The sequence below is a fragment of the Lepidochelys kempii genome, chromosome 10 (genome assembly GCF_965140285.1).
Source record: "Lepidochelys kempii isolate rLepKem1 chromosome 10, rLepKem1.hap1, whole genome shotgun sequence".
NCBI lineage: Eukaryota > Metazoa > Chordata > Testudines > Cheloniidae > Lepidochelys > Lepidochelys kempii.
In genome coordinates, this window is record NC_136389.1 from 79,104,686 (window position 1) to 79,131,516 (window position 26,831).

General features: G+C 47.5%; 1 protein-coding gene across 2 annotated transcripts; it reads left to right on the plus strand.

Annotated features, from left to right (window-relative positions):
- The first annotated feature begins 1,098 nt into the window (after nt 1-1,098).
- On the plus strand, nt 1,099-26,770 carry SLC24A1 (solute carrier family 24 member 1). 2 transcript variants are annotated; one of them, XM_073304359.2, is made up of 10 exons: nt 1,099-1,553; nt 3,221-4,313; nt 6,652-6,714; nt 7,462-7,570; nt 10,939-11,025; nt 12,991-13,106; nt 17,375-17,575; nt 18,919-19,008; nt 20,238-20,404; nt 25,416-26,770. In XM_073304359.2, the coding sequence occupies exons 2-10, from the start codon at nt 3,309-3,311 to the stop codon at nt 25,663-25,665; spliced, it is 2,088 nt and encodes a 695-aa protein (XP_073160460.1). In that variant the 5' UTR covers nt 1,099-1,553; nt 3,221-3,308; the 3' UTR covers nt 25,666-26,770. The 2 variants fall into 2 exon arrangements, with proteins under 2 accessions (XP_073160460.1, XP_073160462.1); XM_073304361.2 differs by lacking the exon at nt 1,099-1,553 and having other exon boundaries at nt 2,966-4,313.
- The last annotated feature ends 61 nt before the right edge of the window (nt 26,771-26,831 follow it).

Consider the following 26,831-nt stretch of genomic DNA (forward strand, 5'->3'; position numbering starts at 1 on the left):
CCAAGATGAGCAGCTTAAAAGCTGGAAGGACAGATCCGTTGACTCATTCCCAAGACCCTGGGCCAGTCAGTCCCCCACAGCTGTTTTAAGTTTTCTTCATTCCACACAACAACATGGAAATGTATAGTATGCCCATAATGCCACTTTGCAGGCCACATCACCACATAAACCCCAGTTAAAATGCCACCTGCCATATTTATGGCAACAGTTTAGAAATCCATATCTGACACTGAAGTAAGAAATCCCAACACTGGACTTAACAACCAGTAAAGACCAAGTGCCAGGAGAGATGATCATGGCAAAGCAATTCTTATTATTTCTAAAACAGCCAAAATTGTACCAAGTGCTACCTGGCCATGCAAGAAGACAGGTATCTGCCCTAAAGATCTTACAGTCTTTGGCCCAACTCATGCAAGCTGACCTGCTTTCATGGGGCCGCATTGGGGCTCCATGCACGTCCTGGGTTCTGTCCACACAGACAAGGGATGCAGAGAAGAGATTTAGCACAGAACAATGCCCCCCTTAAACAAACAGTTTAAGCCCCGCAAATCACCTTTTACTTATTTCTGTTGAGCAACACTGCTAACAGATTGCAATGCATTTAGCATTTCACCCTAATGGAGAACAATGAAATAGCTGACCAGAGTTTTCATGCTCCCTCAATCCTGGAGCCATTCTGTGCCAGTGACACCCCCACGTGAAATACATTACGCTGGCCACCCCACCCCACCCCACCCCAGGAATTGCCAGAGCAGAGGGGTGTTCCATTCATGCCTCCTTCGGTCTGTCCATGACCCCTGTACTGGAGGTGGGGCTGTAGGACCCACTACAGCAGGCAGAATTCTCAACTAGCCATTTCAGGGGCAAAGCAGATTTAATTTATAGCAAAGAAGGGGTGGAGGGTCTGGCCCATTTTCCTTTGCTAGTTATTGAACTTTAGCTTCTAGCAGTGTTTTGGCTGACAGAAATTCTGATTTGGGAAATAATTGCTAGCGATGTGCAATGCTTCATCAAAATGAAACTGTGCACAAAGCCATCTGCTAATGGCAAGTACCTCAGGGGGAGATCCACAACTGGCGTAAATTATCATAGCTTCCTTGAAGCCAATGGAACTATGACAGTTTATGGCAACCGAGGCTCTGTCCCCGAAGTCTGCCATTGGAAAGATCTATAGCATCTTACTGTCTGAGGGTTGTTGCTGTTGTTGTGTGTTTCATTGCAGAGATTATCTCCTGCTCTGAAACTGAGAACATCCCATAGTCTAACACAAAGATATTTGCTTCAGAGATAGTCCCGAACCTATAAAATACTATTTAATCTTCTTACAGGCTGCAGGTATTAAACTGGATTGTCTATTCCTCCAGCAATATGCCCTTCACACCTGACCCTGTCTCTTATTGGAATTCAGCTGGGAGAGACCTAACAAAAATGGGATAATTTTCTCTGCTTCTACCCATAACTCATCTCATTTCTGGGTGCTACATGTCAAAGAAACTTCCAGCACTAAATGCTAGCAATGAAACCCCAATTCCTCTTGAACATCATTTTTGAAGGTAAGCTATGGAGTTTCATATGATTGCCTGAAAGATCTCTATTAGATAAGACAGTCTAATCACAAGGTAAAGGAATAGGTTTGAAAATACTCTGTTTACAAAAGAATATTAAAATAGTCTTCAGTCAATGAGACTGGAAAAAACAAGGGATAGATGCTCAGAAGGTATTAAAGTCATTGAGCTATAACAATTTCCATCAGCTGATGATCTGCCCTTTACTTGCAAAAATTGTTTGGGTAGCTCATTTTGGAGAGGAAAAGTAAATTATGTTTAAATAAGGGGTTAGTTCAGGTATCTTTTTCTGTTCTCTGTTTTTCTTCTCTTTCTTTGATTTTGCTTTTTTTGTTGTGTTATGAAGAGTGACAATTTCCTTTACTTCTATACACTTTACTGAAGAATACAGCTGACTGTATCATTACATGCTTATAGTTAATATATGTACATGAACCTTTTAGACACTAGGAGTAGGATTTATAGGATCTCTCTTTCTCTCTGTAGGTACTTCTGTAGCCCCCATTACTGGAGTCTCTGAGCACCTCCCAAGTATTTAAAACAGAGATAGCAACATCTGTACCTGCCCCTTCCTTTCCCCTAGTTAGAAATCTAAATTGATTAGCTTATGGAGTTTTAAATATGTGAGTACATGTGCTTGAAGAATAACTTAGTGAATGGCTTAGAATTGTGTTCTATTTACATCCTCTCCTCATTTAATATAACAATCCTATTCTGAAAACTGTGTTCAAAATAATAGTTTACGATACAATACACCAACTCCAAACTGCAAGGTGAATGTTATTCACCCCCACATCAATGTTTCTGTACTGCCATAGCCCAGGTTCCTGTTGCTTTGGGATTTACACTTTGGCTCCCTCTGTAAGTATGTAAAATGTGCTAATTATGCCCAAACAGACAGTGTGATAACTAGTCCACTTTGCCAGTCCTAATTTGGACAGTAGGTTTGAAGAGGTGTAGCCATAGTAACAAATGAATGCTCAGCACCTTTGTTTTTACTATAGCCAGGCCTTGTCTTCTGCTCTTCTCAAACTGAAAGCAAACATAGAAATCACCTTTTGTTTGGTTTGTATCTCATGAGAGTGCAAACATTGGGAAGCTGTGGAGTGGTACTAGCTGGGAGATATTAGAGCAATTACCAGGTACATTTCCAGCAACGTGTCAAGCTTATGTAGGTAAGTAACTGGCCTGTATGAAGAGTGGATTTAACATGATGGGGTCGTCCTTAGTACTTAATCTTCTATAGTGATTTAGACTGTAAGTAAGCTCCTTGGGGCAGGGACCATGTTGACTTATACGTTTATAAAGCACTGAGCACAGTGCTACAAACTATCAGATGGACCCAAATCAAAACCCAGATCTGAAGAACCCTGAGCTTTGTGAGGTGAAGTGATGGGGGAGAGCAGAATCCAGATACAGAGATAAATGTTGTGGCTGGCTCATCTCCATAATGAGCCAAACCAAAATGCCAGATCTGTACAGCCCCAAACTTTGGGAAATGGGGGGGTTGAAATCTGGATCCAGATCTGAATTTGCCAGTTTAGGCCCATCTTGTATAATGCAAACATAATGCCAGTTAATAATGCGTTGAGTTGAGTTAGGTGACAGTAGATCCTTGCACTACATGTTTCACACCAGAACTTCTTCTTTTGTAGGATTCTACACTTTTTGTAGCATGTAGTTCCGGTCCTGTTGAGATCCCTACATCTAGGAGCAGCAAGAGACTCCTAATGATAGGTGTAAATGCAGTTTGGTGACCAGGAGAAGTCTCCATTGGCTCCAGGAACATTGATCAGATTTGTGAGCATTTGGGAAATGCATTTACCACTGAGGAGAAGGCTTCAGAGGAACTGGGTTCTTTTCCTACTGTCCATGGTATTGGCTTTTTCCATCTATCAGCTTCTCTGTGGCCCTAAAATTCGTTCAGCACCTTGGACAGCATCTCAGCCTGAGGACCAAGTGAAAGTGACCACCAGGGACCTTTCCAGCAACAAGGCCGCTGCAGTGGACAATGGGACAACAGTATCCAAGATAAGGCATTGTGTATATGTGGACCCTACACCAACTGTGCCCATCACATCATCAGTAAATGCAACCCCACCCCTAGGAAGTGTCAATCTGAGCCACCTGGATGAAGAGGGAAGTTACCCAACACCACCCTCCCATGGAGAATACCCTCAAGACCTTTTTAGCTTGGAGGAGCGCAGGAAAGGGTGGGTCATACTTCACATCTTTGGCATGATGTATGTGTTTGTGGCCTTGGCCATAGTGTGTGATGAATATTTTGTCCCCGCCTTGGATGTAATCACGGAGAAGTTGCAAATCTCCGATGATGTGGCAGGGGCCACCTTCATGGCAGCAGGCGGATCAGCACCAGAACTCTTCACCTCTCTCATAGGTGTCTTCATCTCACATAGCAACGTGGGCATTGGCACCATTGTAGGCTCAGCAGTGTTTAATATTCTTTTTGTCATTGGCACCTGTGCCCTTTTCTCGAGGGAGATACTCCACCTGACCTGGTGGCCCTTGTTTAGAGACGTCTCATTCTACATTCTAGACTTACTGATGCTCATCCTGTTTTTCTTAGACAGCTTCATTGTTTGGTGGGAAAGCATCCTTTTGTTGAGTGCCTACGCCCTCTATGTGCTCACCATGAAATGGAACGTTTACTTAGAACAATGGGTGAAGGAACTGGTGAACAAGACAAGAAGTACTGTGAAGGCGGCCACTTCTGAAGACACAAGGAAGGTTAGTGTCCTCGTTGTTTTGTTGCCTCGTTGGAAATATTTGTTCTCACTTAAAGCACAAAGAAAGGTTGAGTCTCCTTGGCAAAGGGTGCATGGGACCAATCTAATCAACCCCTTCAAAACTACAACTGTTGGTCAAGACAATTGCTTTACTTACTGATGATTGTTAAAAGGTGAGGGAACGTAATCTAAATATTAGGAAGTGAGGGGGAAATCAAGAAAAAGTCCATAATCCATTCAAAGGGGGCTCAACTGTAGAACAATTCATACTGTATCCATTAGGCGCACCTCTTTCAGAGAGATGTATGGTATTTTCCACTCAGCTGTCATTAGTGGGAACTAGATGATTCAGTCCCATTCACTGCTGGAGATATAGGGCCTACATTAGCAGTCGGGAACCACAGAAGACACACTGGCTTGAAATGAGCATCCTAGGAGCGAACAGGAGCATTTCTTTGGTTGTTTGAATCTGAACAATATAAAGACCACAATCCTTCCCTTTTGCCTGTCAGGCTAGATCAGGAGTGGGCAAACTTTTTGGCCCGAGGGCCACATCTGGATGGGGAAATTGTATGCAGGGCCATGAATATAGGGCTGGGGCAGGGGATTGGGGTGCAGGAGGGAGTGCGGAGTGTGGGAGGGAGCTCTGGGCAGGGGGTTGGGGTGCAGGAGGGGTGCGGGCTCTGGCCTGGTGCCGCTTACCTTGAGCAGCAGCATGCAGCAGGGCTAAGGCAGGCTCCCTGCCTGTCCTGGCCACATGCCACTCCCCGAAGTGGCCAGCATGTCCGGCAGTGGCTCCTCGGGGGCGGGGGCAGGGGCAGGCAGCTCCGCCGGGTGCACTGCCCTTGCCTGCAGGTACCACCCCCAAAGCTCCCATTGGCCGTGGTTCCCTGTTCCTGTCCAATGGGAGCTGCAGGGGGCGGTGCCGGCAGGTGAGGGCAGCGCACGGAGCTCTCTACCCCGCCCCCACCCAGGGGCCGAAGGGACGTGGTGCCGTCCACTTCTGGGAGTGGCGCAGGGCCAGAGCAGGCACAAAGCCTGTCTCAGCCCCAGCTATGCCGCGGGGCTGGCAATCCCACAGGCCGGATGGAAAGCCCTGATGGGCCGGATCTGGCCCATGGGCCATAGTTTGCCCTCCCCTGGGCTAGATGCTGAGCAGTCTAAGCTACTGACTCCTGTGGTATATGAAAACTATGTGTAATTGTGGTATCATCACACCTTTTTTGTGCAGAATGTGAAAAGGAGCAGAGACCAAAGAAAAGGAGGACTTGTGGCACCTTAGAGACGAACCAATTTATTTGAGCATCAGCTTTTGTGAGCTACAGCTCACTTCATCGGAAGCTTATGCTCAAATAAATTGGTTCGTCTCTAAGGTGCCACAAGTCCTCCTTTTCTTTTTGCAAATACAGACTAACACGGCCGCTACTCTGAGACCAAAGAATGATACTGAAAGGGATGAGTGGCGCTGAGAGCGCTCCACGTAAATCAGGAGACATAAGTGCAAATACTGCAGCACAACCTGATCTAATGGGAATCTGAGAAAGTTTTTCTACAGAGTTTTGCCATTTTCTTGAACTGTGGATCTCCAACCCCCTTTTGCTCCCCTAAAAGAAGCTGAAGAAAGGGAGCAAGAGTGGGCTGGAGATCCACAGTTCAAAGGTGGGGAAGTGTGGAGCCAAGGAGCTGCCAGCCCATGAATTATGCTCCCCTCTGAACATGGCAGATTTCCAATAGGAAACTCATGTGTAACATCAGCTGCGTGCATAATCAATACACACACCATGGTCAACAGCAAGAATCAAACCTGGGGTCTTCAGGACCCAAGACACAAGCCTCTGCCCTTTGAACTAAGGGAGAATTCTAGCTGTGAGACAACAGCAGACTGTATAGCTGCTGGAACCAGCCATGAGCAAGAAATGTGATCCCAGACTCCATGTGTGGAAAGCAACGCTGCACAGTGCAGGATTAACCCCCTCTGCACCTGCTCTCCCTCTCAGCAGATGGGTAAGGCATAGATGCTGGGGACAGAGGCAATGGTTACCCAGCTCCTCAGGAAGCACTGCAGAAGGGGAGGCTATCCTGGGTCTGGCACAAGATCCATACGACTGTGTTTTGTCTTGCTCACAGATCCTGGGGATCTATAGGGTTTCCAGGCCACTCCGCCTACCCCTCTATGTGGCTACGAGATCCTCCCCACTGAGGCAAGTGTGTGACTCCAGTTCTGTGAGCAAACCTCATAGGCAGAGATCTGTAGACACTTCCTTGCAAGGGCAGCGTCCGTGCAGGTTGATGAAGAACGAATGGCATTCCCACAATTTTATATTCTTGTTTCCATGCAGCAAGGCAATGGGTCAGTTGCAAGGGGTGGAGCAAAGCACTCAGATGACAGCAAGAGACCAGAGGTAGGTGGATATAATAGTCTGTGCAACACTATATGGATCTCGAGTTATTGCAACTGGAACCAGCTCTGAATTTAAATAGATACACCAGGCAGAAACCGTTATGTTGGTCAGCAAAGGAAAGGGCACAAACGCCTTTCAGAACGTGTCCTCTTCTCGGTGTAAGGAAATATGAATCAAATTCTGCCTTTGTGAACAGGAGCAGCCATGGCCATTGAGCAAATGGAAGCGGAGGCAGAAACTGGCTTGTCTCAGGATAGGCCAATGCTGTAATCTGATGCTACTCTCGGGGATACTGTGAACTTGATCAGAGGGGCAGGCTTAGTCAGAGTAACGTGGATGATTCTCAGTCTACTTCCCAGCAGACAAATGCCCACAACAGATAAACCACCATAACTGGACTAAGGCCCCAAGCCGGCCAACAGCTTAAGCATGTGCTCAACTTTAAGCATATGCTTTGCTGGATCAGGGCCTAACTTAGGACCCTCCTTGTTGGCAGTCTCTGCAGAGAGGCCATGGATAGGCTATGGAGACTGACCTCCTCTTTCTTCCCTGGAGCTGGCTGAAACACGGTAGTGAGGCAGGGATGGGAAACTTGCACTGCTGCTCCCTGTCCTGGCCCTGTTGATTGACTTGGAGACATCAGCCTCCCGGGCGTCAGCACTAAAAGACAGGAATAGTCTGACTGTGGGCAAATAGCCAGGTGGCCTGGGATTAACGGCCGTGTTGTACATTCACCCTGTTCTACAGCTCGTGCCACCCTTCCAGCGGGGAGGCAGCGCCGCGTCTCTACACAACAGCCACCTGCGCACCACGATCTGCCAGCTCATGATCCACACCCTGGACCCCCTGGCCGAAGGTGAGCTAACGCCCCACCTCCGTGTGATTCGACACTCAGTTCTGTGGCCGGGGTGCAGGCAAAGCTCATAGCGATAGACACAGGATCAGGTCCTAGGCTGGTGAAAATCAGCACAGCTCCGTCGAAATCAGTTCGGCTGTTCCAGTTTACAGCAGCTGAGAAGCTGATCCACAGCAGTGTGTGCATATAATTATTTCAGAATGGGAGTACTTTCCAAAGGTCAGTCCTCTCTCCAGTCAAGGGCCCTGTGCCTGGAGGAAATGGCACTCCATTTCTGATGTGCTGTGGGAGCTGTTATTACAGCAACAAAAACCACCCAGACTCATTAAACATACCTGGGAAGAGGCAAGCAAAGACAAATTCAGCAGATCTGGTTTTGCCGTGGCGCTGAACCGTTTCCCCAGCAGCTGAAGGATGACTGGCCACATAAAAACATGCACCTTTCCGAGCTGATGTTTAATGGCGCTGTGAATTTGTAGCCAGATGTTTTCTTTTCACCGGGCTACAAAATAAGCAATGTAGAGATTGCTGAGGGTAAATCTGACATCAGTGTGCTTTGGAAGGCAAAGCGCTCTGACCTTGGTAACACACAACTCTTAAAATTACAACCCTAACCTGAGGCCTTCGGTTCTTACTGAGGTCAACTTGCTTCCAACCGGCATACAATAGCTGGTGTTTCCCATATGATGCCAGCCGCTCCTCTTATGCTGAGGAAGTGGCACCATAGTTCCCCAGGATTCCCAGTGGCTGTAGGCATGCTTTCAAAATGCTAATTAAAGCACCAGCTAATTTTGCCTTTAATATATAATTGCAGCTATCTGGTAGGTATAACAAAGTACCATTTCTGATAGTGTTCCATGAAGTTCACACATCAAGTAAATTCTTATCTTAATACTAACACCCACTTTTGATCCAGGGTTAATTAAGTAAAGGGATGTACACAATGTAAATTGATGGCAATCAATAGGTTACAGATAAGTGAAGACAATAGCATTCACATTTCCCTTGACCCATATGAACACTCCAGTGAATTAGTACACTTAACATTCCTTTGATGCATCCGATGAAGTGAGCTGTAGCTCACGAAAGCTTATGCTCAAATAAATTGGTTCGTCTCTAAGGTGCCACAAGTCCTTCTGTTCTTATTCCTTTGATAGTCACACATAAGTTAATTGGCCTGTTGCTCTGACCTGAGCTGGTCTGTCAGAGTCACAGGCACTATAGAAAAAAAAAACGTATCTAAACAGATTAAACTAGCAATTGAAGAGAAACAGATCAACAGTGACTTCAGGGGGGTTTCCTCTTGTTACACCAAAGTTGCATTTGGCCCCATGGGCGTTACAGCCAGGCAGGAGGCGGAAGATTCAGAACAACACTGGAATCAGGGATACCCGTTCTTTTCAATAGGCTCAGTAGGCCGTGCTGACCTCCTGGCGTGGAGTGCTTGAAGCCAATTCCATAAGAGGAATATACAAGAAATTAACAAACAAACCAGGAGGGCGGGATATCAGACACTGATCTTCCCGTGGTGGTTAGGCTGCTGAAATGCACGTGCAGACACAAGTTACCTGCCATCTTGCATAGCTGATAACTTCTCCATGAGCGAGACAGCTCAGGTTCGTGGGTAATTTGCAAATGATAGTGCCACATGAGCTGCAGGGAAGAGGGAAGCTCTCTCCTGGAATGGAGAAAAGAAGCCATTCTGCAGAGGGTATGTTTATTGCTTCGCTGTAAGAAACCATAGCGTTAGCTATGGTGTGCCTCCCCGTGCCCCAACGCTGCCAGGATAAATGGGGGCAAGGCGGTGGCGGAGCGAGGCTGCTGAATAAGCCAGAGCACTGACAGAAACTTAACCTACAAATACCCTTTCTCCCCGCACCAACCTGCAGTTGACGCAGCCTCCTAGGCCAGCAACAGCCCCCGCCCTTGGAACGCAGGTCAGGAGAATTAATGTCCCACTTTCAAATCACTGAGGCTGATCTCATGCAAACTGGCCAGTGGCCAGTCAGGCCTGAAGCTAATCAGTTTATCTTGGTCGAGAGATGCCCAGCCTGCCCTCACACTCCACTCCTAGAGGGGTCCACAGACTTCGCTCAGGGAGCCAACAGGTTAGTCCCATATAGTGCTGGGGCATGGCTGCCCTGATCCACCCCTCTGCAATGCAAGTGCTTTATCTCCCACTCGCAGCTGGGAGAGCATCAGGGAGACAGGGTGGTCTAGTAGTTAGAGAGCGAGCCTGGGCATTCGCCACAGCACCCAGCTGTTTGCATCTGTGCACAGCAATGGGGGAGCTCTGCCTTGGAGCATTCCATACCCACTCTGCACATGGTTAAATGACACTACAAGGGGTAAGGCCGCAGGGAGTCTGGCTCTGAGCTCTGACTTATCCTTTCCCCCTCTGTACCAGGGGGATGAGAGCTAGAGCTGGTTGGAAAACTAAAAACACGGGGCTGCAATTTTACTCCCCCACCCCCATCCCATTTCTCACTGAAATATCATTTGGCTAAATATGCCCCCACCAACTCTGACATCCAGCTGCCTTTGTCAGGTGCTATGAGATCGTGGCCTGAGACACTAGTGTTGCCTGATTTATGGATTATGTGTTAATTATACTGATTACTTAAGAATCATAGAATATCAGGGTTGGAAGAGACCTCAGGAGGTCATCTAGTCCAACCCGCTGCTCAAAGCAGGGCCAATCCCCAACTAAATCATCCCAGTTAACACTCAGATAGGTTCTTGTCTCAAGATCAGGCCCAGTATTCTTAAAGTTACTGTTCAGCCTGGAACCCCAATGTGCACAGCTGTAACTCTCACATTTAGGAAACCCTTCTGTATCTGTGATCGTTTTATTAATACCGTGAGCAAAGTCACAAACACTGTAACCCTGCCACGTAACTAGAAATAATACAGGACAAGCATGCGAGCAGCCCTCTCCTCACACCATCCCCTGCAGAACAACCTGAAATGTTAATCAGTCACCTCCACACTCAAAACCTCTCACCTGAACTTAGTGGTGCTTTCAACCCAGGCTTGCTGGCCCATCCTGGGATCTAGGCTAGATCCCGGGTGCTGCTCTTGCTAGGGCTAGTAACCTCCCCACTTTGGCAAACCACTCACATGCTGATAGTCCTCCAATGTCTTCCCACAATGCCCCATGTGCCCAGGAGGACAGCCAGGTTCTCACAGGGAAAGAATTATAGAGCAGATCAGCTTGCTGCAAAGAGCCAGCACCACACATGGGGGAGCGCAGTACCAGTGAGCACACAGTAACTCGAGTAGGAGGCTTTGTGGGGTGGCTGCTCACAACTGGGTGGGAGTTAATTCCTTACTCCTGATGATAGGCCTGTCCCTCTTCTTATTCCCAGCAAAGTTTAAAGACAAGCTTGACGTCATGAGCGATTTGGCCACGGGCAAACTAGGCTCTCAAGTCAGACAAGGAGTGAAACCGGAAGGTGAGCTCAAGGCAAGCTGCGCCATTTGCCTGTAGCGTCCTTTTGCTTTGCACTGTACTTGCTCACCCCACCAGCACTGCAGATCTGGGACGGCCCACGAAATGTAGCCAGGCAACACAAATTCCTACTCCGCGAGCACTGATCACATGCAGCTGTCTGTGCAAAAGCAGCTGCAAACGCTCGGGATATATACTGGCACCAAGAGCTGGCAATCAAGTTAGTTCCTGCAGAGGCCTGGGAGTACGTTAGTTAAATAAGCATCCAACTGGAAATGACCAGGATGCGACGGGCTATTCAATCAGAAGGGAGGATTGCGCCATTACATTCAGCAGCTGGGTGCTGATGCGTCACTAAGACAACAGGGGGGCTGCAAAGGGGATTTGTTCTTTAAAACAAACATAAGAGCCTGAGCCTGGGAGCTGGGTCTGACTCCTCGCCTGGAATGTGGCAGGGTGACTGTGCGACTGTCTTCTGAATAGCTGCTGGCTTTATCTATTTCAGTAGCAATTCATAGGCTGCTTGAGCTAGCACTTGTAGAGGTGGTAGCTGTCCCGCGCTGCAACATGGATCTATGCTATTCGTGGGGCTGGAGCCATCTGAAAGTGGATGGGTAAAATTCGCACTGAAGTGCCCATCTTTGCAGGCATGGTGCTATACCACTGGAGTGCCCTGACCATGTAATAACATAGTTTGGACTTGCCTGTGTAGATGGGACCAAGCTGTGGTAAAGCCCTAGATAAAGATCTGGGGGTATATCCTCAGCTGGAGCAAATTTTCATAGTTCCACTGACTTCAGTAGAGCCACCACTATTTACCCCAGGTGAGGATCTGCCCCCTGGAGGATCTTTCTTGTATAGATGGGGCGAGGTGACATCCTAGCCAAGTTACCACACTGTGCTATACCCTCAGGCCAGACGTTTTCGAAGTCCCACTTCTGCGCATCTCGTTATGCAACCCCCAAATGGAACATGCCAAGGACAGCTTCTGAAAACCTGACCTCACATTTGTGCAAGGCTGTAAAAACAGGATCACTAAAATCATTATAAGGGAGTTAGGTTCAGCCTGTACAGCTCAGGCAAAACCATCCTACAATACTAGTCTAGGTATGATTCTGTTTGAACATGATCCCCTGACCCAGCAGATTTGGCTATATAGATGGGCCCAGAACATATTCGCTAAGCCACATTACAGCAGCATGTCAAGGTCCCATTCTCTCTGACTCAATGCCTGTCTTCCCACCACTGTGCAATATCCATGTTCCAGCACTGTTCTGAGCGGCTGTTTGTAGGTTTCTCTCGCTTTCAGTAACATGGGTTAATGACATTCCTGGAGGGACCAGCACAGAGGAGTTCTGGGGATTTTTTCCTTTGTTATCGGGTGTCAGCACTTTTCTCTTTGGACATGTGCCAGGTGATTAGGGATTAAAGCCTGGCAGCCAGAACAGTCGTTTCTGAGAAACCTTGAACAATGCCAGACCCTAGAGAATGCCCCTGTCATGGTGGAAAGAAGGAAGCAGAGCCCTGCATCCTGCCTGGTTGTTGAGGCTGGCTTTAATAGAATTCTCAAACTCTGCTCCGTGACACATGTCCGCTAGCAATCAGCCAATCAGCACTCCCTCCCCTCGCTATGCGTGCTTTTAGCCGCACGGGTATTACAGAAGTGATGCCCCAGCACAAAGAGGTGAGGCAAAGCTGCTATAAAAACCTTACATCCAAGGTTAGTGGGCCTGATCGTGACCTGCTTTTGCTGGCCACACTGTATAACTGGGGTGTATCTGTAGGATAATCAGAGGAAACAAACAGATTGACCTTCCAACCCTTCAGAAAGAGCTTGCTCTGCACTACTCCAGTTTATGGGGTTGGAAACGTAAATGTTTTGCACTCTCAAGCTCCCTGCTGATAAGGGGGGAGGTCATCTCTAACTGCTTGCATCGCTGGGCCCAGCTCTCTCTCTCATCCTTTCAAGCAGAGAACAAAGCAGAAGCAGAATTAGCAACCATTGTTCAAGCCACACCTGTCAGCGACTCCAACCTCAGCGCGGTGGAGGATGAACACAGTGTGGACAAACCCCATGGCGGGCAGGTACTGTGAACTGGAGCCACATGGAACAAGAGCTCAGCCCAGGCCAAAACCTCAGAGTCATGTCCGGTGAAAGAGGGCACAGCCCAGCTCAAGTAATTAGCCACTCTAAATAGAATCATAGAATCATAGAATATCAGGGTTGGAAGGGACCCCAGAAGGTCATCTAGTCCAACCCCCTGCTCGAAGCAGGACCAATTCCCAGTTAAATCATCCCAGCCAGGGCTCTGTCAAGCCTGACCTTAAAAACCTCTAAGGAAGGAGATTCTACCACCTCCCTAGGTAACGCATTCCAGTGTTTCACCACCCTCTTAGTGAAAAAGTTTTTCCTAATATCCAATCTAAACCTCCCCCACTGCAACTTGAGACCATTACTCCTCGTTCTGTCATCTGCTACCATTGAGAACAGTCTAGAGCCATCCTCTTTGGAACCCCCTTTCAGGTAGTTGAAAGCAGCTATCAAATCCCCCCTCATTCTTCTCTTCTGCAGGCTAAACAATCCCAGCTCCCTCAGCCTCTCCTCATAAGTCATGTGTTCCAGACCCCTAATCATTTTTGTTGCCCTTCGCTGGACTCTCTCCAATTTATCCACATCCTTCTTGTAGTGTGGGGCCCAAAACTGGACACAGTACTCCAGATGAGGCCTTACCAATGTCGAATAGAGGGGAACGATCACGTCCCTCGATCTGCTCGCTATGCCCCTACTTATACATCCCAAAATGCCATTGGCCTTCTTGGCAACAAGGGCACACTGCTGACTCATATCCAGCTTCTCATCCACTGTCACCCCTAGGTCCTTTTCCGCAGAACTGCTGCCTAGCCATTCGGTCCCTAGTCTGTAGCTGTGCATTGGGTTCTTCCGTCCTAAGTGCAGGACCCTGCACTTATCCTTATTGAACCTCATCAGATTTCTTTTGGCCCAATCCTCCAATTTGTCTAGGTCCTTCTGTATCCTATCCCTCCCCTCCAGCGTATCTACCACTCCTCCCAGTTTAGTATCATCCGCAAATTTGCTGAGAGTGCAATCCACACCATCCTCCAGATCATTTATGAAGATATTGAACAAAACCGGCCCCAGGACCGACCCTTGGGGCACTCCACTTGACACCGGCTGCCAACTAGACATGGAGCCATTGATCACTACCTGTTGAGCCCGACAATCTAGCCAACTTTCTACCCACCTTATAGTGCATTCATCCAGCCCATACTTCCTTAACTTGCTGACAAGAATACTGTGGGAGACCGTGTCAAAAGCTTTGCTAAAGTCAAGAAACAATACATCCACTGCTTTCCCTTCATCCACAGAACCAGTAATCTCATCATAAAAGGCAATTAGATTAGTCAGGCATGACCTTCCCTTGGTGAATCCATGCTGGCTGTTCCTGATCACTTTCCTCTCATGCAAGTGCTTCAGGATTGATTCTTTGAGGACCTGCTCCATGATTTTTCCAGGGACTGAGGTGAGGCTGACTGGCCTGTAGTTCCCAGGATCCTCCTTCTTCCCTTTTTTAAAGATTGGCACTACATTAGCCTTTTTCCAGTCATCCGGGACTTCCCCGGTTCGCCACGAGTTTTCAAAGATAATGGCCAATGGCTCTGCAATCACAGCCGCCAATTCCTTCAGCACTCTCGGATGCAACTCGTCCGGCCCCATGGACTTGTGCACGTCCAGCTTTTCTAAATAGTCCCTAACTACCTCTATCTCCACAGAGGGCTGGCCGTCTCTTCCCCATTTTGTGATGCCCAGCGCAGCAGTCTGGGAGCTGACCTTGTTAGTGAAAACAGAGGCAAAAAAAGCATTGAGTACATTAGCTTTTTCCACATCCTCTGTCACTAGGTTGCCTCCCTCATTCAGTAAGGGGCCCACACTTTCCTTGGGCTTTCTTCTTGTTGCCAACATACCTGAAGAAACCCTTCTTGTTACTCTTGACATCTCTGGCTAGCTGCAGCTCCAGGTGCGATTTGGCCCTCCTGATATCATTCCTACATGCCCGAGCAATATTTTTATACTCTTCCCTGGTCATATGTCCAACCTTCCACTTCTTGTAAGCTTCTTTTTTATGTTTAAGATCCGCTAGGATTTCACCATTAAGCCAAGCTGGTCGCCTGCCATATTTACTATTCTTTCGACACATCGGGATGGTTTGTCCCTGTAACCTCAACAGGGATTCCTTGAAATACAGCCAGCTCTCCTGGACTCCTTTCCCCTTCAAGTTAGTCCCCCAGGGGATCCTGGCCATCCGTTCCCTGAGGGAGTCGAAGTCTGCTTTTCTGAAGTCCAGGGTCCGTATCCTGCTGCTTACCTTTCTTCCCTGCGTCAGGATCCTGAACTCAACCAACTCATGGTCACTGCCTCCCAGATTCCCATCCACTTTTGCTTCCCCCACTAATTCTACCCGGTTTGTGAGCAGCAGGTCAAGAAAAGCGCCCCCCCCTAGTTGGCTCCTCTAGCACTTGCGCCAGGAAATTGTCCCCTACGCTTTCCAAAAACTTCCTGGATTGTCTATGCACCGCTGTATTGCTCTCCCAGCAGATATCAGGAAAATTAAAGTCACCCATGAGAATCAGGGCATGCGATCTAGTAGCTTCCGTGAGCTGCCGGAAGAAAGCCTCATCTACCAAATCCCCCTGGTCCGGTGGTCTATAGCAGACTCCCACCACTACATCACTCTTGTTGCACACACTTCTAAACTTAATCCAGAGACACTCAGGTTTTTCTGCAGTTTCGTACCGGAGCTCTGAGCAGTCATACTGCTCCCTTACATACAGTGCTACTCCCCCACCTTTTCTGCTCTGCCTGTCCTTCCTGAACAGTTTATAACCATCCATGACAGTACTCCAGTCATGTGAGTTATCCCACCAAGTCTCTGTTATTCCAATCACGTCATAGTTCCTTGACATCACCAGGACCTCCAGTTCTCCCTGCTTGTTTCCAAGGCTTTGTGCATTTGTATATAAGCACTTGAGATAACCTGTTGATCGCCCCTCATTCCCAGTATGAGGCAGGAGCCCTCCCCTCACAGACATTCCTGCCTGTGCTTCCTCCCGGTATCCCGCTTTCCCACTTACCTCAGGGCTTTGGTCTCCTTCCCCCGGTGAACCTAGTTTAAAGCCCTCCTCACTGCTGGCAAAGATGCTCTTCCCTCTCTTCGTAAGATGGAGCCCATCTCTGCCCAGCACTCCTCCTTCATGGAACACCATCCCATGGTCAAAGAATCCAAAGCCTTCTCTCCGACACCACCTGCGTAGCCATTCGTTGACTTCCACGATTCGACGGTCCCTACCTAGGCCTTTTCCTTCCACAGGGAGGATGGACGAGAACACCACTTGCGCCTCCAACTCCTTTATCCTTCTTCCTAGAGCCACATAGTCCGCAGTGATCCGCTCAAGGTCATTCTTGGCAGTATCATTGGTGCCCACGTGGAGAAGCAGGAAGGGGTAGTGATCCGAGGGCTTGATGAGTCTCAGCAGTCTCTCCGTCACATCGCGAATCTTAGCCCCTTCCTTGTAGTAACAAGCTAGCTTGAGTGGCAACAGAGAGAGCAAACACAAGTAACTAGTTAGATCCAGTCAGCTAAGACTGCAAAATGCTCCTTCTAGTCAAATCCAGGCTCAGAGGTCCTACAGCACCAGACTGTGGTTGCCTCACGTAGTGTACTGCTTTACTCCTCAAGCTGTCCCATTGATTTCAGTGAGACTGCTCAAGGAGTAAGTGACTCCGCAGTGGAAATGAGGCTATCACAACCTGTGTAAATTGGTTAGGGCAAAGACCGTGTCATCCTCCGTGGCAGTTCTTTTTGTTCTAATATGATTTGCCCTAACCCAGGGAAGGGACAGTGGCCCCTTTAAGGAGATGAGGATATTTTGTGGTGTTGATGACCTGGTGGTTTTAAAGCCAGGTAACATGTATTGTGTGTGTGTGTCCAGTGCCCAACACAACGGGGTCCCGATCCATGACCAGGGCCTCTGGGCACTACTGCAATACATACACTTAAGATATTCAGGAGTCTGACTGCAGCCTCTCTGGGCACCTGCACTGAGAGGGGGTCATTCACAACGTGGTCACGTAATAGTGACCTGGGGGACGGACTGTTCTGCAAATATGTACAAGCGGGATAATCAAAAACAAGATCTCTGCCCTGGGGGACAGGAACACACTGAGCCAGCCTCGGCTGTGTGTGTACGCGCACACGCACGTGTGGAGCCGTCAATGTAGATTTCTAGTTGTTTCAAAATGTGTGTGGGGGTGTGTGTGTGTTTTTGGTTTACAGCGCTCTCTGGATATAGAAGGCAGCAGCTCTGAGGAGGAGGAAGATTGTGATGATGAGAGTGAGGATGAAGATGAGGACGAAGAAAATGACGAGCCATTATCCCTCAAATGGCCAGAGACCAGGAGAAAACAAGCGATTTACCTTTTCCTCCTGCCCATTGTGTTCCCTCTCTGGCTCACAGTGCCCGATGTTAGGAACCCAGTAAGATTTTACTTTCTTTATGCCACTGCGATGGATAACTAAACTCTAGCTTTATTAGCAACAGAGCCACGGGGTTTCTGTTTTCCCCATGGATAGCTAGGGCCTCTATGTACCTACTTCCCACTGATGGTAGTGGGAGCTGGAGCCCCAGTTCTGGGACTGGGGTTGCTTTCAAAGGCAAGAAGTAACTGAAAGCAGGTATTCTTCTCTACCTTGCCCTGAATTTTACAAGGCAAAACCATCAGGCAATGGCTAATGCTGAGTAGCAGAGACTCCTCTAGGAAACCGCGGAGGCTGTGTCAGTCCCAGATTTGGTAGGACAGAAACCACCACTGCAGATGGTACTCTCAGCTAGCAGTGGCAGAAGAGAGGCTAACAACAGAACGAGCTCGGAGCCTGAGCTCCCCTCTGTCCTCGCCAGGGCATCGGTCCGTGTTGTGTGGGAGGCAGATCGGCAGGGAAGCGTGGGCTGCTTCGCACTGCCGCTGCGTTCATTATACCTGCTCAGAGCTAGAAAACGTCACTCCCCACGTCAGCACTTTTTTTTTTTTTAAGAAAGAAATAAACAAAAATTGTTTCTGTGCCTGTGTAGGACTGGCCATAGAGCTCGTTAACTGGTAGGAGACTGAATTACTCCATACTGCTGCTCTCTAGATCCATGGCATTTCATTGGCAGCAGGTAGTCATTGCACCTAGCGGCACTGGTTACATCAGATATTTCTCTACCACTGCGGTTCTCAGACTTCACTGCACCACGACCCCCTTCTGACAACAAAAATTACTACACCACCCCAGGAGCCCGCCCGAACCCCACCACCCCAGCTGCGGGGGGGGCCAAAGCCAAAACCCGTGCCCCGCCGCCCTTGGCAGGGTGCGGGCAAAGCTGAAGCCCAAGGGCTTCAACCCCAGGCAGGGAGCCTGTAACCTGAGCCCCACTGCCCAGGGCTGAAGCCCTTGGGCTTGGGCCTCAGGCAGTCGGGGTCGGGCTCGGGAACCGCTGCTCTACTACATGGCTGCAGGCCGTTAGCAATGAGGGTGAAGTCTGCCCACTGAACAGGCACATGACAGGATGCAAGAGCCTCTGCAAAAAATACTGGCAGTGGCATGAAACGCAATAAAATAGCGTGGAGTGGAAACTAAGCACGGTGAAGCTTGTTTTAAGCGACCACCTAAGGTATCAAGAAAAACTCGGCACTTAGAGGTGTGAAAAATCAAACAAAATGATACCAGAGACTATAGGGCCATGTTAAAATAAGACTATGAGGTGAAGTGATGGAGGGTGAATAGGGCTGTTGGAAAGGTCAGAACCCTAATTGTTTTCTTTTCAAACTTGCTTTGAACAGAGGTCTAGAAACTTCTTTGCCATCACATTTCTAGGAGCCATCGTCTGGATTGCAGCATTCTCCTACCTCATGGTGTGGTGGGCACATCAGGTAAGAGGTTATCTTTCTCCCTAAAAACAAAGAGTGGTTCAAAAAACAAGTCGAGGGGGGAAAATGCCCTACTGTGGCAGACACATTTGACCTGGTCTACACCCTACAAATTAAATAGACCAAGCTACATGGCTCAGGCCTGTGAAAAATTTTGCAGCCCGTATGATATAATTAGGTCAGCCTAAGAATTGTTCCACGGACCTAGCTTCCAGCTCTTGGAGAGGCGGAGGACAGTGACGGAAGAACTCTTTCCGTCGATGTAGGAACCGTCTATATTACAGGGGCAGCAGCACAGATGTTACCCTTTGTTTTCAATGACTTTACAGCTGCTGCCATCCAATTAACACGAGACATTTTGTTCTGGAAGAACCCAAGTGAGAATGTTCAATCCCGTCCTTTTTCATTTGACAAAGATTAATTTCCCCACCCCAGTTTCTAAGGGAATTTGTGCATCAGTGGAAGAAATGTTGTCAAGCTGACAATTATCTTAATAGTCTTTTTATCAATGCATGTTTCGATGGGGGGATATAAGTGTTTTATCCTTCTCTAATTAAATTTCTAATAATATAGGGTCTGATATAGCATGGTGCTCAGTGCCCTCAGGCCTCTGGCCTTAATATCAATTTGCTATTCAAGGGGAGGCGAAGGTACTCGGCCCCTTGCAGGATTGGGGCCTACAATTTGTATTTGGTGACATATTGTACGCCTATCTTATAGTTAATCAAACCACGAATCAGCAGAAATTGTGGACACCGAACCACAGTAGAGATCTCAGCAAATGGGATTGTGCATCCAACTAGGCAGACCACTCAGAGAAAGAACTGATCACGATTTGGGCCAGTTTTAAATTTGGAGAGTAAATAAGACTATGAGTAGAGTAAACTATGAGTAGACTATGAGGAGAGTAAAGCGAACGCCACACCGTCTGGAGACGGTCCAAGACAGACACGTGCTGTGCTGCAACGGAACACGCTCCCACTGGGGCTCGCCTCCGAGGCCCCACTTTGCAGTTAGAAGGGGATAAAGGAAATAGCTTTCCATTAAAGAGAGGGTTTCACATCAAAACAAGCTAGAGAATTAGGCTATCTTGAAAAGCAGAAATAGGCTGCAGCCTTTAAGGGGGTTTCAGATAAAATCACAACCCAAATACAGCACCAAGCCTTCAGGAATGAAAAGGGTTAATTCAATTCTTTGTTTTAAAACTAAGGACCATTGTTGCTGTTTATTAGGTTGGAGAAACCATTGGGATTTCGGAGGAAATTATGGGTTTAACAATCCTGGCAGCAGGGACTTCAATCCCTGACCTCATCACAAGCGTTATTGTTGCACGTAAAGGCCTGGGTGACATGGCTGTCTCCAGCTCTGTGGGCAGCAACATCTTTGATATCACTGTTGGGTAAGTACTAGCCACATGTTAAGAGTCACGTTTGTTTTGAAGTAGAAAATGCTGTATTTCTATTCCAGTCTAAATCTGACTCGTTACTTTCACGTTGGATAAAAACCAAATTAAAGAACAGCAGGACAGTTAGTTACACACATTCATTTGAACAGATTTCTTTAGTTAACTTGACCCAAAAAGAGAGACTTTATAACTAAAACCCAACGCCAGGTACTGCAGTGTGGGGATAACTCAAGGCTTTTTAAGTGGTGTAAGTTTTTAGTTTAAACGGCTGTATTGCCACTAAACATGAGTATGTGGTTTAAAATAAATAACAACAGCAGCTTCACCCAAGGATCTCAGCGTGCCTCAAAACATTTAATCTTTCAGCACCAAGGTGTTGGAGACAGTGACAGTGTCCCTACTTTAACTGAGAAGGTTTCCCCCTTCTTAACTGACATTTTAAAAAAAATTATTTCTGTTTTTTTTTATGGTTTAGGGTAATGGGACTTGCATTGATCCTGTTACAGTTTGATGGATTTTTATATGATAAGATCTAGAGATCTGCTGCACTCAGCTGACATTGCTAATTTTAAAATCAGACACACTGTGGTACTCACTGAGTAGCTGTTTTTCCAAAATTAAATAGCTCTGTCATTTAAAAAAAATGCAAAGGGGCTTTCACATTTAGTGTAGCTTACAGCATGACACAGCCCAGTGGTAGTTTTTGATTAATATGTTTTACTAGCTATGCTTTAGAGAGAAATCTGAAAACATGGTTAAAGAAGAGTTTGTTTTTCAATGATTCAGGCCAGATGCTAAGCACATAGTGCTGTCAAGTGCCTGTTTAACAATTAGGTACCTTTTGAAACATTAGAACACTGACCACGTGATGGGGCAATTCCTGATTGACCAGACTGTGGTGCACAGAACCCTTTCTGGTGGCCTGGATTGCTGCCAAGTTACCTGATCCTGCTTCCTCTTCCTGCTCTGGGGCTGCTTCTACAGGTCCCCAGGCTCTTCATCTTTGGAGTCTGCTCAGACTGGCTGGAACAGAGCTGCCATCCCTCTAGATTGCTGTGTTACAGATCTCTGATAGATAAAAGAAGAGGTGGTAAAGGAGTGGAAATTTCCTGACTCAGTAATTTTCTTTCTGCTAGCAGCATCTCACACAGTCCTGCTGCATGTGGGCAGTGTACTCCCCTCCTGTCTGCAGTTTCCGGAGGCAGTTCAAGGCCATAGAATAGCCTGTGCTAGCCACGCGCCCTTCTCGGGCCTGCCGCCAGGCTATTCATTCCCAAGCTGTGTGGAAACTGGGAGAGAATAATGAGTGAGTAATTCCAACGCCAAGCAAGTAAGACTGTACAGTAAGTCCTTGCTTATATGGTAGCTGTCCAAATAAAATGGTGACTCTTGGCTGCAGAGCCATCCAGCGTAGCAGAATTGTGGGAGATGCTGCTAGCAGAAAGGAAATTATCGGGGAAGAAAATTTCCATTCTGCAGCCCAGCCTCTCCCACAATTCTACTACTCATGGGAGTGGCTAGGAGCAGGGAGGGTTAAGAGAACAAACAGAAGGAAAAGGAAACCCCTCCCCGCTTCCCCCATTTTTCCCTTTTGGATTGCTCAGATGGCAAGGTTGTTACTGGACCACCACCTGTAGCACCCTCTTCCCTTGAGAGAGGGATTTCACTGTCAAAGTAAGGTTTCCATACAGAACCTCGTTTTCTTCACCCATTTGTTGAGTCTTTTAAGGTTGAAGATGGCACTGACATCCCCAGGGCGCTTCTGAACAAAGATGATGCTGGAGTAAAATGCTGAGAAGCGTTCTTCTGGAGGAACACCTTCTATCATTCCTATATCCAGGAGATGGGAGAACTCATTCTGGACCAGCTTGCACCTGGCAGGATTGCCAGTGATGGAAGAAGAGGGATGGGATGAAGCCTTTATTGCACAAGGGATACTCCTTCAAGCTCTCTCTCACACCCACTTGTCTGTGGTAGAGGCAACCCATTCATCTGGAAAGTGGGAAATCCTGTGTCCTGAGCTCAGGTTTGGGCAGAAGAACGTTCTCTTGTCGTCATAACGAGTCCTTAGAGGCTGCAGGAGCACCTTAAGGTTTTCTGCTCACTCCTTGGGTCCCTTGACATATCTGTTCTCTTTCCTCTGGAACCTCTATGAGGAAAATGGATGAAAGGAGCTGATAGTGGGTTTGTAGTTCCTTCCGCGAGCCTGTCCAATTATTTTCTAAAGAGGAGAAATCCTGTAAATTTAACACCGGACTTGGAGTATCTACTGTCCAGGGAGCAAAGCCATATGTGTCTCCTGGCCACTGAGCTGGATGACCTGGCTCTGGCAGAAAACCTTATAGCATCTAGCGGAGCATCGGCCATGAAAGCTGCTGCTAGGGAGATTTTTCTTAAATATAGATTTAAAGTCAGGTTGGTCTCTGACCTTAAGGGCTTTAAGGTCCTCCAGCCATGACACTGTGGCTCAAACAGAGCATGTGTCTAAGGGTGTCTCAAGAAGCATCAAAGCCCCTTCTAAGGCTTCCACCTTCCTATCCATTGGATCCTTGTGGAAGAAGTCCCCTTTGGATGGACTAACCCTATGCTCTGCTAGAGATGCTATGGCAGCATTGACCACAGGCATATCTGTGAGAGCATTCTTTGGCTCTTGCAGCTTGTAGAATCTGAGAACATGCCTCTCAATGCTTTTATCATTTTCAGCAGATTCCCACACCTCCCGGATTACCTCCTCAAAAGGCTGGGTGCAGGGAAATCCCTGCCTCAAGGGAGGATTTGTCAGTGAGGTATTTGCTCTGAGACTTGTGCTCAAGGGCCTGCTCAGGCTGGAGCTCAATTGTGGAGAGAACCTTTTTGCACCTGGTTACAAACTTCTCAGGGGGAAAAAACCTTTGTTGCATTTTGTCCAGGTCCTGCTCAGAAGTAGTCTGCTAGCTCTCCTTCGCAGCCGAGGAGGAGGTGTCTGAGTCAAAGGACAGATATCTTCTATGGCAGACCCTTTTGCAGCTAGCTTTGCACTGGGCTCTGAGCCCTCTAGAAATTTCTACCTCTGATTCCTCTCTTGTAGGCTCACACTCCCCCAGGCCAGGGGATGTGGATTCACTGCCAGAGTTTCCTGCCTCAAGCGGCGAGGAAGGGATGCTGATTGTAAGCCCTGCTTCTATCCCCAAGGCACTTTGGACCCATTCAGGATGTGGGGTGGGATGGGGTGGGGTGGGGCCAGGAGCCTTGTTGGTAAGTCTTATCCTTAAGGTCCTGAATTGCCCCAGGACTCCCCCTCCCCCAGGCTGGCTGAATGGAGTCCTTAGAAATGCTCCCTGTTCTGTTCTGTGTCTCCCGGTCACGCTTGTCTGTGGTGGAGTCGCAGCTTCCTGGGGGATACAGGTCCCAAGCTGCTTGTCGAACTCCAAGCTCTGCACCCTAGCAGTACTCGGGTGAGCCAGCTGACAATAGGCAGGGCATAATTTTTCCTCTGTAGAGCCCGTTAAAGCTGCCTCACGAGATGGAGCCCCTTGGGGGGTTAGCTGGGAGCCTGCGCGGCTGCTCTGCCATCCCTGAAAGCTGGCAGAGGGTCTTGAGCCACATGCTGCTAAATACCTGGTCCAAGAGGGAGAGAAAACAAAGCAGGCTGCTACCTGCTGCCCAAAAACAAAACCCCAAAAGGCAAAGAAAAGGTCGGGAACACAGAGGACCACCTCTGACGGCCCCTGGAGGCAGAAGAACTGGCAGCAGGCCAGAGAAGGGGGCACAGCTAGCCCAGGCTGTGCTACAGCTTTGAACGGCCTCCGGAAACTGCAGCCCGGAGAGGAATCGCCCACACGTAGCAGAAGCATGGGGGCTGCTAGGCTGCAGAAACAGGAGCCCAGCCAGCAGCAGGACAGGAAACGCCAGGTGCCAGTGGGCCCTGGAACTAGGTGTCTGGGCAACACATGCAAGGATAGAAGAGGACAAGTCAGCAGGAAAGCATATGTAGAGGAAGAGAAGCCTGAGACCAAGCACTAGAGCAGCAGTTCTCAAACTGTGGGTCACGACCCCATTGTAATGGGGTTGCCAGGATTGGCTTAGACTTGCTGGGGCCAGGGACCAAAACCCGAGGGCTTCAGCCCGGGCACTGGGACTCAGGTTACAGGCCCCCTGCCTGGGGCTGCAGACCTTGAGCTTCAGCTTTGCCCCCCCCCCCCCGCCCACAGGGGCTCAGGCTGGCTCAGGCTTCAGTCCCTCCTCCTCGGGTTGCACAGTAATTTTTATTGTCCAAAGGGGGTCATGGAGCAATGAGGTTTGAGAACCCCTGCACTAGAGAAGCACATGTTTGGGAGTAGGAGTCAGAGATGGACAGGAGAAATAGAGCAGAGATTAAATGAGTGGCAAGAGGAGACAGTGGGATCAGGCTTCATCCCCGCCCCCGCCCCCCCGGGCAGATCCCATGTATTGCATTTCAGTTTTATGTTAGCAGCCGATGTTGCTGCAGCAGGTCTGTGAAAGAGGTTATTAAGATGCAGCCCAATCTCTGGAAAAGTTTGAGCATATGCCTCCCTAGGCTCACCCAGTTTCAGTTTTTCAAGAGAGCAACAAAGATCTCTTGGCCTAATGCTCAGGATTTGGAGTCCGGAGATCCAAGTGTTGTCTCATCTATCTCAGGCTTCCTGGGGGAGTTTACTCAAGACACAAGCTCCACGCCTGTTTTCCCCCCATCTGTAAAACAGAGATAAGACTTATGTTACCTGACTTTGTGGTACAGAAAGGTTTAATTCATTAATATTATTGGTAGGGTGCTTTGAGATTCCTGGTTGAAAAGAATGAAAGCAGTGCAGAGTACTATCCCAAACTCAATTCCTAGGGTAGAAAGCAAGATAAGGCAGTTTTAGATAAAACAACATAGTGAGGATTGCACATTAAGTTTTTCTGCAGGGATCTTGATACCAATTGCTTTATAGCTATGTATAAAATTCAATTTTGCATGAACTTCTCTAAGCATTCCTTTAAACTGCTTTTCCCTTACTTACAGTTTGCCAGTTCCTTGGTTCCTTTATTCGGTCTTCAATGGACTCAGCTCAGTTGCTGTCAGTAGTAATGGTTTGTTTTGTGCAATCGTTCTCCTTTTTCTCATGCTCCTGTTTGTGATCACCTCAATTGCTCTATCTAAATGGAAAATGAACAAACTGTTGGGGCTCACCATGTTTGCTCTTTACTTCGTATTTTTGATTATCAGTGTGATGCTAGAAGATAGAATCTTAACCTGCCCAATATCTGTGTGAGGCTTGGGTGTAACTACTCTTTGGGCAGCACAAGTCGATGTGATCTCCATATACAGTATGTATAAGTGAACTTGAAAATGGGTTTAAGGTAGTTATGTTTTACTTACTTAAACCAATTGTAAACTTACTGAAAACTGTGAAAACTAAGCTTAGTGAAACTTAAATTCAAATAAAGATTTCTATTAATATATTTATTTGCATGAATATATATTTAGGCCCCAATCCTGCAAAGACCCACACAGGTGTTTAAAATGTTATGCACTGCAAGTAGTCCTATTGACGTAAGAAGATGAAAGACTGAGGCCCTGCCCACTTGTAGTTATTAAAGATCCCCGGCAATTTTTGCAGGAGTCAGAGTATTATTAGTCTTTGCAGAAACAGGGTCTAAATTATTAATGAAAGGGCCTGATCCTACACCCACTGAAGTCAATGGAGCTTTGTCAATGGGTGTGAGATTTAGCCCTGTGGAGAGAGCCAGTGCTGATCTTCTTACACCCCCCAAATAGGGCTTAAATAGGACGCAAGTGTTGAAAAGGCCTAGAGTTGGTCCCTCTAAACAGAGGGGAATTTCACCCTAAACTCTTTGGAGACAGAGCAATTAACTGATTTCTGTGCTCAGTCGGAGAAGCATTTACCGGTTACACAGCAATCCTGAAGGAGATCCACTCTTCTCCATTATAAATAGGCATCTAATCCTGCAATGTGATCCCACAACTCATGGTGAAATCCTACATAAACCAGTGGGACTCCATGTGAACCTAAGAGTCCATTGGTACAGTTTACTTTGCAGGATTCAGGGACTAGGAGAGCAAGCTGCATAGCAGTAAAAGGTAAGGAAAACAGGAAGTGAAACTGTTATCAAAAGAAGCAGCAGAAGTGATCTTATATTGCTTTTCACTCCCTGAAAGTGATTGTATTCAACTTCTGTTAGCACTAATGTGTTTTGCATAATTGTGTCACATGAGGAAATGCTAATTGTCATCCACCATTATCAATTAGCCTGTATGGTTCAAGGTTACCAATGCCTCAATTAAATGAGCAAAGTGATGAGAAAGTATAGATGCTTCTGTCATTCTTAAACCATTTAATAAAATTTAAATGAGCATAACCATCCTGAGAACTTTAGCTTTTTATTTACTTGTAAAACTTTGAACTTTTATTCTTTT

Excerpts from the sequence above, each read along its gene's own strand:
- SLC24A1 (XM_073304359.2), top strand. The coding sequence starts at position 3,309 with ATGCAGTTTGGTGACCAGGAGAAGTCTCCATTGGCTCCAGGAACATTG. Across the intron at positions 13,107-17,374 it reads ACAAACCCCATGGCGGGCAG|CGCTCTCTGGATATAGAAGG; the intron begins GTACTGTGAACT and ends TTTGGTTTACAG. Across the intron at positions 19,009-20,237 it reads TGGTGTGGTGGGCACATCAG|GTTGGAGAAACCATTGGGAT; the intron begins GTAAGAGGTTAT and ends GCTGTTTATTAG.